Source organism: Takifugu flavidus, unplaced genomic scaffold (assembly GCF_003711565.1).
Source record: "Takifugu flavidus isolate HTHZ2018 unplaced genomic scaffold, ASM371156v2 ctg390, whole genome shotgun sequence".
Classification (NCBI taxonomy): Eukaryota; Metazoa; Chordata; class Actinopteri; order Tetraodontiformes; family Tetraodontidae; genus Takifugu; species Takifugu flavidus.
The window spans coordinates 5721-18719 of record NW_026622011.1 but is presented as its reverse complement, the minus strand read 5'-3'; the positions used below and the strand labels follow the sequence as shown (position 1 = coordinate 18719).

General features: G+C 42.2%; 1 protein-coding gene across 3 annotated transcripts; it reads left to right on the top strand.

The window, feature by feature from the left end:
- The first annotated feature begins 206 nt into the window (after positions 1 to 206).
- On the top strand, positions 207 to 8784 carry LOC130520464 (ribonuclease inhibitor-like). Of its 3 annotated transcripts, none has more exons than XR_008948854.1 (7): positions 207 to 308; positions 1209 to 1311; positions 1860 to 3639; positions 4566 to 4742; positions 4852 to 5025; positions 6850 to 7396; positions 7929 to 8784. XR_008948854.1 is itself a non-coding variant. In XM_057024166.1 (6 exons), the coding sequence occupies exons 3-6, from the start codon at positions 3419 to 3421 to the stop codon at positions 5378 to 5380; spliced, it is 639 nt and encodes a 212-aa protein (XP_056880146.1). In that variant the 5' UTR covers positions 250 to 274; positions 1209 to 1311; positions 1860 to 3418; the 3' UTR covers positions 5381 to 5660. The 3 variants fall into 3 exon arrangements, 1 of the variants encoding a protein (XP_056880146.1); XR_008948853.1 differs by having other exon boundaries at positions 250 to 274; XM_057024166.1 differs by lacking the exons at positions 6850 to 7396; positions 7929 to 8784 and adding an exon at positions 5314 to 5660 and having other exon boundaries at positions 250 to 274.
- The last annotated feature ends 4215 nt before the right edge of the window (positions 8785 to 12999 follow it).

The window sequence follows — 12999 nt, the reverse complement described above, 5'->3', positions numbered from 1 at the left end:
AACAGTTAAAAAAAGCATCTTAATAACTCTGAAAACATGAAAATTATACAGAGACATCATTGATTTATTGATTCAGTTGTTATCCAGAATGGATTAGAAATGTTCCTGTTTGATAAAAATGCAGTGAATTGGGATTATTTAACTCCAACCTCTACAGATTATTTACCTTCATCACAGTCTCATCACTATTTCTGATGTTTCCTCAGGATGGACGAGGACAGAGCAGAGTCCACAGTGCCCAGCTGTGCGTCCCTGAAGAGTGACCGGTCCATAGGTAGATCAATACACTTCAGGAGTTCAGAGGAAATGTAAGAAAACTAAAGCGTGATGATGTGTTTGTGTGGCACCCTTTAAACTTTGATATCAGACCTCAAGGCTCACCTTTAAAGTAAGGTTTTCTGAACCACAACTCTGCCTTAGAACATTTCACAACCATACAAAACATCATTTTGTAGGTATTAGCCTCCACTATCGTGAAAAATGAAATTAATGAAACGGTGCACCAACATGTCAGGTGTTCGCTCCCATTAACTCCCATGTTAATTTTAGTGTGGTAAATCTTTTAAAACTGAAAATTGCTTGTGTTTTTAACTGGTCATTTCTCCTACATGGGTAACATCATCTCACAAAAATTCCTAGGCATATATTTTCCCAACAATATCCATCATTGCAGAGTGCTCCAGCTCTCCATTTAGATACGGATGGGTAAGACATGGCAGGTCTGTGCAGCTTGTTCTGCCACACTGTTCCACCACATGTCATGAAAATTCATTAAAAAGTCTATTTATAAGGCTCCTGGTTCTAATAAACCCATAGACAACAATATCAGTCATTTCTAAATGGTTGAAATAAGCTTTTGAATACGCGTGACCTCTGTGCTATTAATGATCAGTTTCAGAGACCAGACGACTGTATTTGGAGCATAAATGGAGAACTTTTGTTCTATTCTATGAGTTTATGTTCCTGATTTGGCACTTTTATTTTTAACATAAATTCACAATGAAGAAAAGCCACTAAACACTTAGATCAAATACACTTTTCTCCAACTAAACGAGCTTGTTAGAACGTAAATAACTTTATATTTTTTGCTCAGTGTTCATTCAATCTTCAACTGTCAGAGCAAACTGAAAGTAGAAGTGAACGCAGCCTTTCTTAGGCGTTGCTAACGCCCAGTAGACATGTATAACCACTATTCCCATTTTTGACAGCTATCAGAAACGGTCTGCTTCCATTGGAGATTCCTCCTGTCCCGAGGGTGAAAAAAACGGAGAACTGAACTGCAGACCGCCGACCTGAACAACAGCGTCTCACGTAAGCTCGTACATTTGTATTATAAGATACTTTTGGGTCGGAATAAAGGAACAACTTGTGTATTTACAATGTGCAAGAGAAGATCCAGAGAGCACTTGTTTGGTTCCACTGGAACCCCTGGACCCTCTTCAGACCTCCTAAATGCTTAGACAGTATTTAGCAACATTTAGTCATTTAGTTCTGGAAAGTGTTAAAGAGCTGAAGGCAGGTGACCTTTACAGGACAATGGGTCTGCTGAGTATGAGGTGTTTGGAGAAGGTTTGATGTGTTTTTCTAAATATCATCCAGCTTTTACCAGCTGTTTAGTCAAGCAAACTCTTGGAAGACATGGAAATGGTTGTTATAGACTAAATTACATTGAAACCCAATGAAATAAAAGAATAGGTGTACATAAGAAGACATAACATTTCAAACTGACAGTGAGATGGGTCATTACCCGACTGTTGCTTCGATCATTCAAACATGACAGAATATTTTCCAGTTGAGGACATCTGTGTTACTGCTGTAGATGACAATTGTAAAAGGATTTAAAAGATTGTTTGTTTTAGAGGGTGGTGAACTGCAGGAGGTGATAGAAGGTCATAAGATCAGTCTGAAGAGAAGATGTGAACATGTGACTGAAGGAACTCATGAAGCAGGAAGTGGAACCCTGCTGAACAAGATCTACACTGAGCTCTACATCACTGAGGGACAAAGTGAGGAGGTGGACACACAACATGAGGTGAGACAGCTTGAGAGAACCTCCAAGAAGAACATCCAGGACACTCCAATCAAGTGCCAGGACTCTTCAAAGTCTTATCTGAGCAACGAGACACATCAGAGTGGTTCTGACCAACGGTGTCGCCGGCGTTGGAAAAACCTTCTCAGTGCAGAAGTTCAGTCTGGACTGGGCAGAAGGTTTGGAGAACCAAGACATCAGTCTGGTGCTTCCGCTCTCATGCAGGAGCTGAACTTGATCAGAGATGAGCAGCACAGTCTTCTCTCACTGCTTCATGTTTTCCATCCAACATTACAGAAGATCAGAGCTGAAGATCTGGCTGTCTGGAAACTTCTGTTCATCTTGATGGCCTGGATGAAAGCAGATTTTCACTGGTTTTCAACAAGCATCAGCTCATCTCTGATGTCACACAAGTATCGTCAGTTGAGGTGCTCCTGGTGAACCTCATCCAGGGGAACCTGCTTCCCTCAGCTCTCATCTGGATCACCTCCAGACCTGCAGCAGCCTATCAGATTCCTCCCTCGTGTGTTGACAGGATCACAGAAGTACGAGGCTTCACTGACTCCCAGAAGGAGGAGTACTTCAGGAGGAGGTTCAGTGATGAAGATCTGTCCCAGAGAATCATCTCACACATCAAGGCCTCCAGGAGCCTCCACATCATGTGTCTGATCCCAGTTTTCTGCTGGATCACTGCTATAGTTCTGGAGGACATGATGACCAGAGAGCAGAGAGGAGAGCTGCCCAAAACCCTGACTGACCTCTACTCACACTTCCTGAGGGTTCAGATAAAGAGGAAGAAGCAGAAGTATGGAGGAAAGCAGAGACCAGAGGAACTGACTGAGGCTGACAAAGAACTCCTTCTGAAGTTGGGTGGGCGGCTGGCGTTGAACATCTGGAGAAAGGAAACATCATGTTCTACTCAGAAGACCTGGAGCGATGTGGACTGGACGTCTCCGAGGTGTCGGTGTACTCAGGAGTTTGTACAGAGATCTTCAAGAGAGAGAGTGTGATCTTCCAGAAATCAGTCTACTGCTTTGTTCATCTGAGCATTCAGGAGTTTCTGGCTGCCGTCTACATGTTCCACCGTTACACCAGGAAAGACACAGTGGTTATAAGTCAGTTCCTAGAATATTCTGATCCAGTCACATCTCTTGATGACTTCCTCAGGAGAGCACTAAGGAAATCTCTTGAAAGTGAAAATGGCCACCTGGACTTGTTTGTTCGCTTCCTTCATGGTCTCTCTCTGGAGTCCAATCAGAGGATCTTGGGTGGACTGTTGGATCAGAGGAACAGCCACCCAGAAACCATCCAGAAGGTCCTCAACAACCTGAAGGAGGAGAACAGTTATGGAATCTCCCAGACAGAAGCATCAACATCTTCCACTGTCTGATGGAGATGAAGGATCAGTCAGTCCATCAGGAGATCCAAGAGTTCCTGAAGTCAGGGGAGAAATCAGAGAGGGAACTGTCAGTGATCCACTGTTCAGCTCTGGCCTACCTGCTGCAGATGTCAGAGGAGGTTCTGGATGAGCTGAACCTGCAGCAGTACAACACCTCAGATGAGGGACGACGTCGCCTGATTCCAGCTGTGAGGAACTGCAGGAAGGTCGTGTAAGTAAAGATTTTTGGGGCCGGACATCGGCGTTTAAATCAAGCGAGTGGATCATGTCAGGTAGCAATACCCCCTCCAGTGGTCATTCCTTCAATTCTTTATCTCCATTGCAGCATCCATAAATTAAAAACAACAACAATTCATCCAGAAATGTTCAACACTGGCTGGATATAAGTTCAAAGGTCAATCCAGACAAACCAACATAAGGCAGGAATAATAGGAGCCACAAGTTAACTGACTATCATGAAATTACTGTCATGTCATTAAATAACTTTTGTTTGTTTGTATACATCGTATTCTAACGACAGAAAAACACATTTTAACTAATGACACGTGACTATTTTGCTTCATTTGTTCAACGTAAAAACAGCCGGCCTCGTTGGTTTAAATGGGTGTTTTAGGTCTTTGTGGCGGTTCCGTTTGGAGCCTTTATGTGACCCACAAAGTTGTTTGACCCTTTCCACACCCGTTAGGTGGCAACTTCATCACTAGCAACAAAAGGTGCAGTGAAATGATTTGAAGGGAAACAGGCAGATAGAACAGAAGCTGAGGGCAATCGATGCAACCAGAGACTCTGATGTCATCGATCGGATCGCTGAATTAAGACTTGACGCACCATCGTACAAATTGGATGAAATGCAAAATATCCAAAGAGCCGATAGACAGATAAAAAGATGCACGTTTCTTTAAACCATTTGCTATAATCATTTTAAATATTGAGTAATTATGAGCTGTTCTAAAATAAGACAAATGTTGAGAATAATTCAGTTGCATTTCAGATCTGATGGTCGTTCAAACTGTTGCTCTACGGTGTTGAATTTAGCTTTTCCAGGAAATGAGCTACATTTGTGTTGAGGTAGATTCTCAGATAAGTTGATGAGAAATCCCAAAGTTTGACTCACTATTTTTGTTTCATACACAACAGACTGCCTGGTCGTTTTCTTTCAAAGAGTCATTGGGAAGTTGTGGCCTCAGCAATGACGTCAAACCCTTCTCATCTACGGGAGCTGATCTTAAGCTGGAACCAAAGCCTGACAGATGCCGAAGTAAAGTTACTGTCTTCTGGAATGATGCATCCAAACTGCAGACTGGAGACGCTCAGGTCAGGAGGCCTCTGTTGGTCTTTTCTAAATTTCTTTACATTTTCTGCTTTTTCTTCATTTTCAGATTTAGAAATGTGTTTTTATTTGCCCCATTTATTCCTTTTCCAGGCTGAGACACTGCAGTTTATCAGAGATCAGCTGTGGCTCTCTGGCCTCGGTGCTGAGGTCCAATCCCTCCCATCTGAGGGTTCTGGACCTGAGTGAGAACCAGCTGGAGGATCCAGGAGTGAAGCAGCTCTGTGGTTTTCTCCAGGATCCTCTCTGTGAGCTGGAGACTCTCAGGTCAGTCAGAGATGATCCAGTACTTTCCCAGGTGTAACTAGTTAGACAATAACTGTTTCCATGTTTGATCTTTGTTATAAACGTAGTGTTACAGTTCTCAGAAAAAAGACCACACAGGACAGATTTGCAGTATTAAATTGGTTGTGGAAATCTGTCCCATGTGAGGATTGTCATCAATGACTAAAAAGGAAGTATCAGTTGTAGATTTGTCTTGTTTTATTTTAGGCTGGCCACAAAACCGCCCAAACATTCAGACCAATCAAAAATGGTTCTTCCTGTCTTTTAAAGATCAGAAGGAAAACTAGAAACCCCCAAAAGAAAGCTGCTGCAGTGTGCCATGCCCCTTCTCTCCTGAGAAAAGCCATCCCAAAAAAGAGAAAAGCCCAAGTGTGAAGTGAGCACCCTGTTAAACCTTGGTACCGAAAGCCTGCAGTCATTCTCATCTTAGGTGGCTTCATTCCAGCCAGAAGCCCAAACCTGCCTCCCTCTTAAAGGGGCAGCAGGTCAGTCCAACCACAGAAACCTTCATGAAGATCTGAAGCTTTCAGCATCCACAATTGTTGCACCTCACTTCCATTGGAGTCCAAATCAGAAGTCAACAAGTTGATTCTACACCGATTCTACACAATGCAACGATTTTAAAAAGGTTTCCATCCATAAGTTTTCACACATTTTTAGATAAATCTGTTTGTTCATCGCCTCCTGTTGTAATGATCATTAAAGAAAATGACCTTATTGGAGTTTTTCTCTCACAAATATGACTTTCTATGAACGATGCAATAAATGCAGCTGCAATCTAAGACAATATGGAAGTATGTGTATATAATAGTAGTGGAAGTAGCTCATAAAATAATACATTTGCTCTTCTCATCGAATCTTTCTGTGTTATTAAAGAAAAACCTGCTCTTAGTCAACAACATCTAAGACATCAACCAAAAATCCTAATTTTATACAACATAATATAAAACAGTAGAGAAGACTCTTTCTGCAGAGACACTGGTGGCAGGAATGCAGAAGTATCACCTGCTCAACTTGGAAGGTGGAGCAGAAACCACCAGCTGAGAAGGTCCTCAGCGAGAGGAAGTGGTGGAGAACCATGAAACTTGCTAAGCTCCACCTCAGCTCCAGAGACGGGCTGAGCTGGAGCTGTGGCACCAGGTATCGCCCAGAAGAGCCTCCAACAAACAAGCTCTTCTCTTGGGAGGAGAGGGCTTTGAATCTCAGCTCAGTGTGCTTGTCTCTAGTAGGTGGCAGCTGCACCTTTTCCTGAGCTCCTTGTTGATGCCCTGAGGGGAATTGATGCTCCTGCAATGTTTTCTGGCAGCATTGAGCTTGCAGTGGGGCAATCAAACACACTGTGGGGGGGCTCTCTTTCCTTCTCTCATCTGGAGAACAAGTGACACCAGCTGCCAATCATTGTTGGAGAAATGTGCAGTCAGGGGAACGATGCGTCCAGACTATAGCCACCCTTCCAGCATCCAGCAGTGTCTAAAACCTTTGATTTGGTTTCACCAGAGAGTGTAGGGATTGCAGGGTCGCTGCAGCATCGCCCACAAGCTGTCAGGAGTGGGTCGCTTTGTCCCAACTCCTGACAAGAGTTGAGTGCTATTGAGAAATGTGGTCTCACAAACCTGGAAGGTATTTTGACCCACACACACTTTACATACGCTGGAGATCTTGTCCAACCGCCCTGAAAGAACCCAAAATAGAAACATACGGCAGATAAGCCGGTGCAGGACCAGAGGTTTGTTGCTTGTAAGCTGTGTTTTGCTCTGGTACATGTTGATTTTTATTTGTCTTCTCTCAAAATAATTGTTATTTTAGCCTAAGTGGCTGCAGTTTATCAGAGACCAGCTGTGATTCTGTGGCCTCAGCTCTGAAGTCCAACCTCTCCCATCTGAGGGTTCTGGACCTGAGCGACAACAAGTTGCAGGATTCAGGAGTGAAGCGGCTCTGTTCTGGACTGGAGAGTCCAAACTGGAGAGGCTCAGGTCAGTCTTCATTTTTCTACCTATATACCAGCTGCTAAGATGGTGAAGTGAGGCTGTTCTCAACACTGCTGTGATGCACCACATTAAAAAAATTCCTTGGAATATCGTGAATTCAGGTCTGACCCAACTAAGAACTAACGTAGGTTTAGTACTGACGCAGATAACATGCAGACCTGCACCGTATAACCTCATCCTGCATTTTTCAGATTGATTGACTGCAGTTTATCAGGGATCAGCTGTGGCTCTCTGGCCTCGGCGCTGAGGTCCAATCCCTCCCATCTCAGAGAACTGGACCTGGGTAAGAACCAGCTGCAGGATTCAGGAGTGAAGCGGCTCTGTGGTTTTCTCCAGGATCCAAACTGCCGACTGGAAACTCTGAGGTAAACACCATTCTCAAAAATGTCCATTATTCCATCCGAGGGTCCTCACACTTTCTGAGTGTGTGTGTTGTGCCCAGTTCCTTCAGGAGGGAGGGCCACACGGGGACCACTTATTCATGATAAATTGATTTAAGGACAATGAAAAAGCCGACAGATGGTAACCAAAATTAGACAAAACTAGGTGAGGGTGCCTGGTAGACACCAGCCAACGAGGAGGGAGATGGTGAGGGGGACAGGAAGTCATCTAAGACAGGTTGTGCCTTTAAAGATGAGCCACAGGTGAGATGGATCTCCATGATGAGATGGGAGGGAAAGAGGTGGGGAGAACCTGGGAAGAGTGAGGGCCAGAACAATATATATTCTCCTTTGGAACAGTGCAAACCTGAGAGGCTGGAATTGTGGTAATTACATATTACTATCATTTTTTAACCTGTAACTTAATTAAATATTTACAGATCATGCCTTTGATTAACCTTTCAGATGAATACTGGTTTCACTTATAACCTTATAAAAGTTTCCCTTCTTTATTTAGATTAAGGAGCTGCTGCTTATCAGAGATCAGCTGTGGCTCTCTGGCCTCGGCGCTGAGGTCCAATCCCTCCCATCTCAGAGAACTGGACCTGAGTGGGAACCAGCTGAAGGATTCAGGAGTGAAGCTGCTGTCTGATCTCGTAGAGAATCCACACTATGGGCTGGAGACATTGAGTCAGTAGCTGGTTGAAGCCAGTCAACTCCCGCTCATCTGCTGCATCACTCACTGACCACTGGTGAAGAGCATCTGTGGAAACATCTGCCGTCTACTCCCTCCATAGATGAAAAATTCAGTTTTTAAAAAGCGCTGGTGGACTTTCAGGAGATCAGTCGATGGTCGACAAAGCAGAAGCAGCTTCGCCTTGAAGTTAAATTAGTTCCTGGTATCACACAATGCATCTTTATAAAGTTCTAAATGGCTCCTCGGCCACTCTTAGAAGCATGGAAACATTCTCTTAATTGTCTCTTCAAATGTCTGTATTATACGTTACTATTTCACATCATGCCTTCAGAATCTTTAGGGTTTAGTATTTACTGTCTCTGTGACATGGAGCATTGGAATATTTCAGCTGCAGCCAGCAAAAACCCATCAGAATGACGGCTATCGGTGGGAACCGCAGGTCATTTGACTTTAGTCAGTCTGTTCAATGTTATAGGATTTATTGCAATCTAATAAAAACTATGAATAAATGTAGGAAATAGGAAATAAAAAGAAGCAAAATGACCAAATAAAACTCCCATGAATACTGTAAATTTAAAGATGTCAAGAATGGAATATCAGCTTAAATGGAATCAAACATAAAGTGAAAAGGCCTCCTTTAAATTTACTGCAAAAATAAACACAAAATCAAGAGCGACACGCGCCAAAAACGTCTCATTCTCTCTTCTGTCTCCACTCATTCTTTTATATTCTCTTAAGATAATGGGGACGGGGTCATGTGATAACAAAACAAGCTAATTGGGGACTATATTTTTGTTGCAAGAACTTTGGCTCTTCAGAAGTTTCTATGTTTCAGATTGTGCATCCACTAGAAACTCAGTGTTTTTGAGGAACTACCAGGAGTGGCTGGAGTGGAGGCCAATGACGCTATAGCTACATATAGGTACATATTGAAGAGAATTATTATATCTTTTTAGCATCTTTTATCTTATTAGCATGTGTTATACTATATGTTTTGTTTTATGTTACAGTTAGTTTAGAAGTTAGGAATACTATATAATCTTTAGTAGGAATACACATAAGCAAGTCAGTTGACCCTTCTTTGACATGAATACTGCTTAGACAGTTGGAGCCAGGCAGACAGGAAATGGTAGACCCCCATCGTAAAACATGACAGCATAATTTACTGGTGATTGAAAAGTTCCTCGGCAGGAATGAACTCTGACCTGGCCATCTGGGAAGACAATGGAGAAGAAGGACTGCACCAACACCAGATGAGGCAGGAAGAAGAAGATGAAGTCACCCAAGAAGAATTGGACTGAATTAGCATCAATAATTACATATGTCTTTCTATAAAAGACTGAGTCAAGGGATAGTTAGGTGGTCAGACTTCGTGCCCTGACAGTTAACTCTGTTATTGTAGGGTTATGAACTGGCCCGGAGCTCTGTAATATTTGTATCTTGAATTGGTTCTATTGCTAAATACATTTTGAAATTGACATTTGTTTACTTGAAGTCTTCATTTAAAGAACACGCGGATTGGCAGTGACACACGAGAGGTACTGCAATCCAACAATTTGGTGACCCCGACGTGATGAAGACAGAGAAGACAACAACGGTCACTTCGGAGGACAACTGACGACAAAGGGATCCCTAATAAAAGGTAAGCAGACACCTGTTTAATCAAAAGTTCTGCACATTGGCAATTTCCAAAAATTTGTCGTCACTGTCATTGAAGTGTCCTAGTTATAAATTCCAGATACAAATATAGAAAATAGAAACGACTGCAGGAATTACGGTTAGAGTCTGGAAAATAGACGGTTAGAGGCCGGAAGTACTGTTGAGAAAACAGGGAATTACGGTTAGAGTCCGGAAAATAGACGGTTAGAGGCCGGAAGTACTGTTGAAAAAACAGGGAATAGACGGTTAGAGTCCAGAAAATAGACGGTTAGAGGCCGGAAGTACTGTTGAGAAAACAGGGAATTACGGTTAGAGTAAACCGTAACTAGTACAGTGCTGTATTGCTGTATGCAGTGCACTGTATATTAAAAAAATTTGGTTGGGACTCGGAGCGCAGTTGACGGGACGGACACTCCCGACGCCCGAGATTTGTGTTTTTGTCTGGGTTGGAAAAGTGCCAGAGTAAACGTGAATTAAAAGGCTCTTTGTCCTTGGGAATTAACCCCCAGAGTGGAACCGGACCAACGAAGTTTGGTCTAGAACAGGCATGGGCAAACTACGGCCCGGGGGCCACACGCGGCCCGTTAAACATTTTAATCCGGCCCGCCAAACTTGAAAAATAAATGAATAAACCTTGTTAATGTTAAATTTTCACTGCAATTCTGGTGTTTTCCCACTAGAAAAAAGACAGTCAGGAGGAGAGTGATGGTGATATCCTGAAGGATAACAGAACTTTCAGTGCTTTAAAATAGAAATGGTTATTAATTTTTTTAAAAAGGCACATTTTATTCATTTGATTTTAAGTGTTTTAAGACTCATTCCAAAGTCAGATATTTTGTTGTAATGCTTCTCTTCATTTTCATTTGAAATTAAAGCACATGTTTTCTCCATATCCCAAGATGTGTATTTTTTCTCCAATGAGGTGAGGTTACCAAAGCACTCCATCCATCCATCTGCTCCTGGTCCGGCCCCTTTGTCAAATGTTAGAACCCATTGTGGCCCACGAATCAAAATGTTTGCCCACCCCTGGGTTAGAAGCTTGTTTCACTGAGGCATTGAGTTGACCGTTGGAGTCATTCACATTCAATCTCACTTGGGAGCATAGTTAAAGATGGAACTGGAGTGTGGTAAAGCGTGTTGGGATCAGGGAGAATGTTCTCCCTATCCTCGGTCTGTGGAAGAACAGTGGAAGTGGACTCTTGATCAGGTGGTGAGTGGCATGAAAGAACAGGACAGGGAAAGAGAATTGGATGCAGGCCCTGACCCTAACCCAGCTCCTGGGTCATTGTCAGGCCCTAACCCAGCTCCTGGGTCATTGTCAGGCCCTGACCCTAACCCACCTCCTGGGTCAGGCCCTGACCCTAACCCAGCTCCTGGGTCATTGTCAGGCCCTGCAGCTCTGTCTCCAGTCAATGTCACTTCTCACAGCAGCTGCATTTCTGTCGCCCTTGACCAGAGAAGTTCGAGTTGACACATCAAGCATCATGAACATTAAGCATTAGCAAATAATAAGAAACATTAAGTAATGAGAAACAATATAACAAGAATAAGGAATATAACAAGGTAAAAGCAAGTAAGAGATAACTTTAATATAATGGATCTAACACACTTCCTTTCCAGTCTTGGCACTTTCTGCTTGAGGGTCCTGATGTGTGAATTCTACCAGGGGCCACACCTCCTCTGATTTACTATTTTCTTTTTCACACTCTAAAAATTGTGATCAATGATTACTTAAAAAAATGATGGCAACAAAGTGACACGTAATATAATTGAGTAGATTTTAATAACTGCAATTTAGTAAAAAGTATTGAATAAATTATCTACATTTAAACTAAAACAAGTGCAGGTTAATGAATGCAATAGTTAAAATGTGTTGGATTTATTAATAGTAGCCAAAAAGATGAGTTATATACCCAGGAAATATTAAGCAAATACAAATCACTTTCAAAAGGAAAATTGATTTATGTTTACTAATTATCTGAATAAAAGTAATTAAGATTTACTAAATATTTGGGGAAAGATGATTAACTGATTATTTAGCTGAAACTGATTTATATTCATCAGTTATCGCAGCAAAATTGAAAGAAAAGTATTAAATATCTGGACAGAAATAATTGAGATCCACTCAATAAAATAAATTATATCTACTTATATTTCAGCAAATTGTTCCTAAACTCAACACATTTACACCGTTATTGTTATACATCTATAACTAAATAAATTGTTTAAATTCAACTTAGAGTTGCAATCACAGGACTTCAAATCCATTCAATAATACTGAATGTCACTTTGTTGCCATATTTTCTTTACGTATTATCCACTCAGTATCGTGCAGTCTTGCTACTACAGAGTAACCCAGTTGGTTAACAGATCACCAAGCAGAAAAGAACAGCAGGGAAACATTATTTCAGAACTGTGTCTATAACCATTTTTTACATCTTCACTGCTGGCTAAAATTAAAGTCACATGAGCGATCCCATTATTCATTTGTGCAATTATAAATTCCTCAGTGAAAAACCTGGAACATTGGACAGTGTCATCACATGGTACAAGAACAGCTGCCTGTAACAATATAAAGTCCTTATATATAAAGTATATAAGCTCCACCTGCAGCACTGAAACTTAGGTATTTAACAATGCCTATAAAGCAACCATGTGACTGTTTATTCTTATTGTTTATTCTTTTTGTCGGAGACGGGTTTGTGCCAATGCCAGAGGGACTTCAGGGTCTCAGCTTTGGACTTGGCTCCACACCTGGAACCACCGCCACTGAGATCAAGTGCGCCACTAACTCAGAAATTGACAAAGGTCACACTTTGTATAAAACATGAAGGGTTTTATGTCTTCTCAGAGTGCTCCCCTCCCTGATCTTGCCAACAGTCGACCCCCCCACGGTGGTCCCTGTGCTGAAACCACTATTTTTTTCCCCCAATATGGATGAGTCACGCTGTCAAATTTGAATTTAGTCTCTTTTACGTCTTTTCAGAGTCATCCAGCTGCCACACCTATGGAGCCGACAGACTTTTACATATTTACTTGGATGAGTGCTAATTCTGTTCTGTGATTGTCTTCTCAGACCCCCCTAACCCCTCTAACCCTAACCCCCCGTCCCCCACCGCTATTGCTCATGTACAAAAGGTCAACCGCAACAATCCACACGCCGTCCTCTGGCCTTGGGCTACTCTATTACGTTGAAGCCTATTTGAGAATACCCAAAACACGAGGACATGTT

Bases quoted from the DNA above. Each gene is read 5' to 3' on its own strand.
- LOC130520464 (XM_057024166.1), top strand. From the start codon at position 3,419: ATGGAGATGAAGGATCAGTCAGTCCATCAGGAGATCCAAGAGTTCCTG. The intron at 3,640-4,565 runs GTAAGTAAAGAT...CATACACAACAG, and splicing joins AGGAACTGCAGGAAGGTCGT to ACTGCCTGGTCGTTTTCTTT. The intron at 4,743-4,851 runs GTCAGGAGGCCT...TTCCTTTTCCAG, and splicing joins TGCAGACTGGAGACGCTCAG to GCTGAGACACTGCAGTTTAT.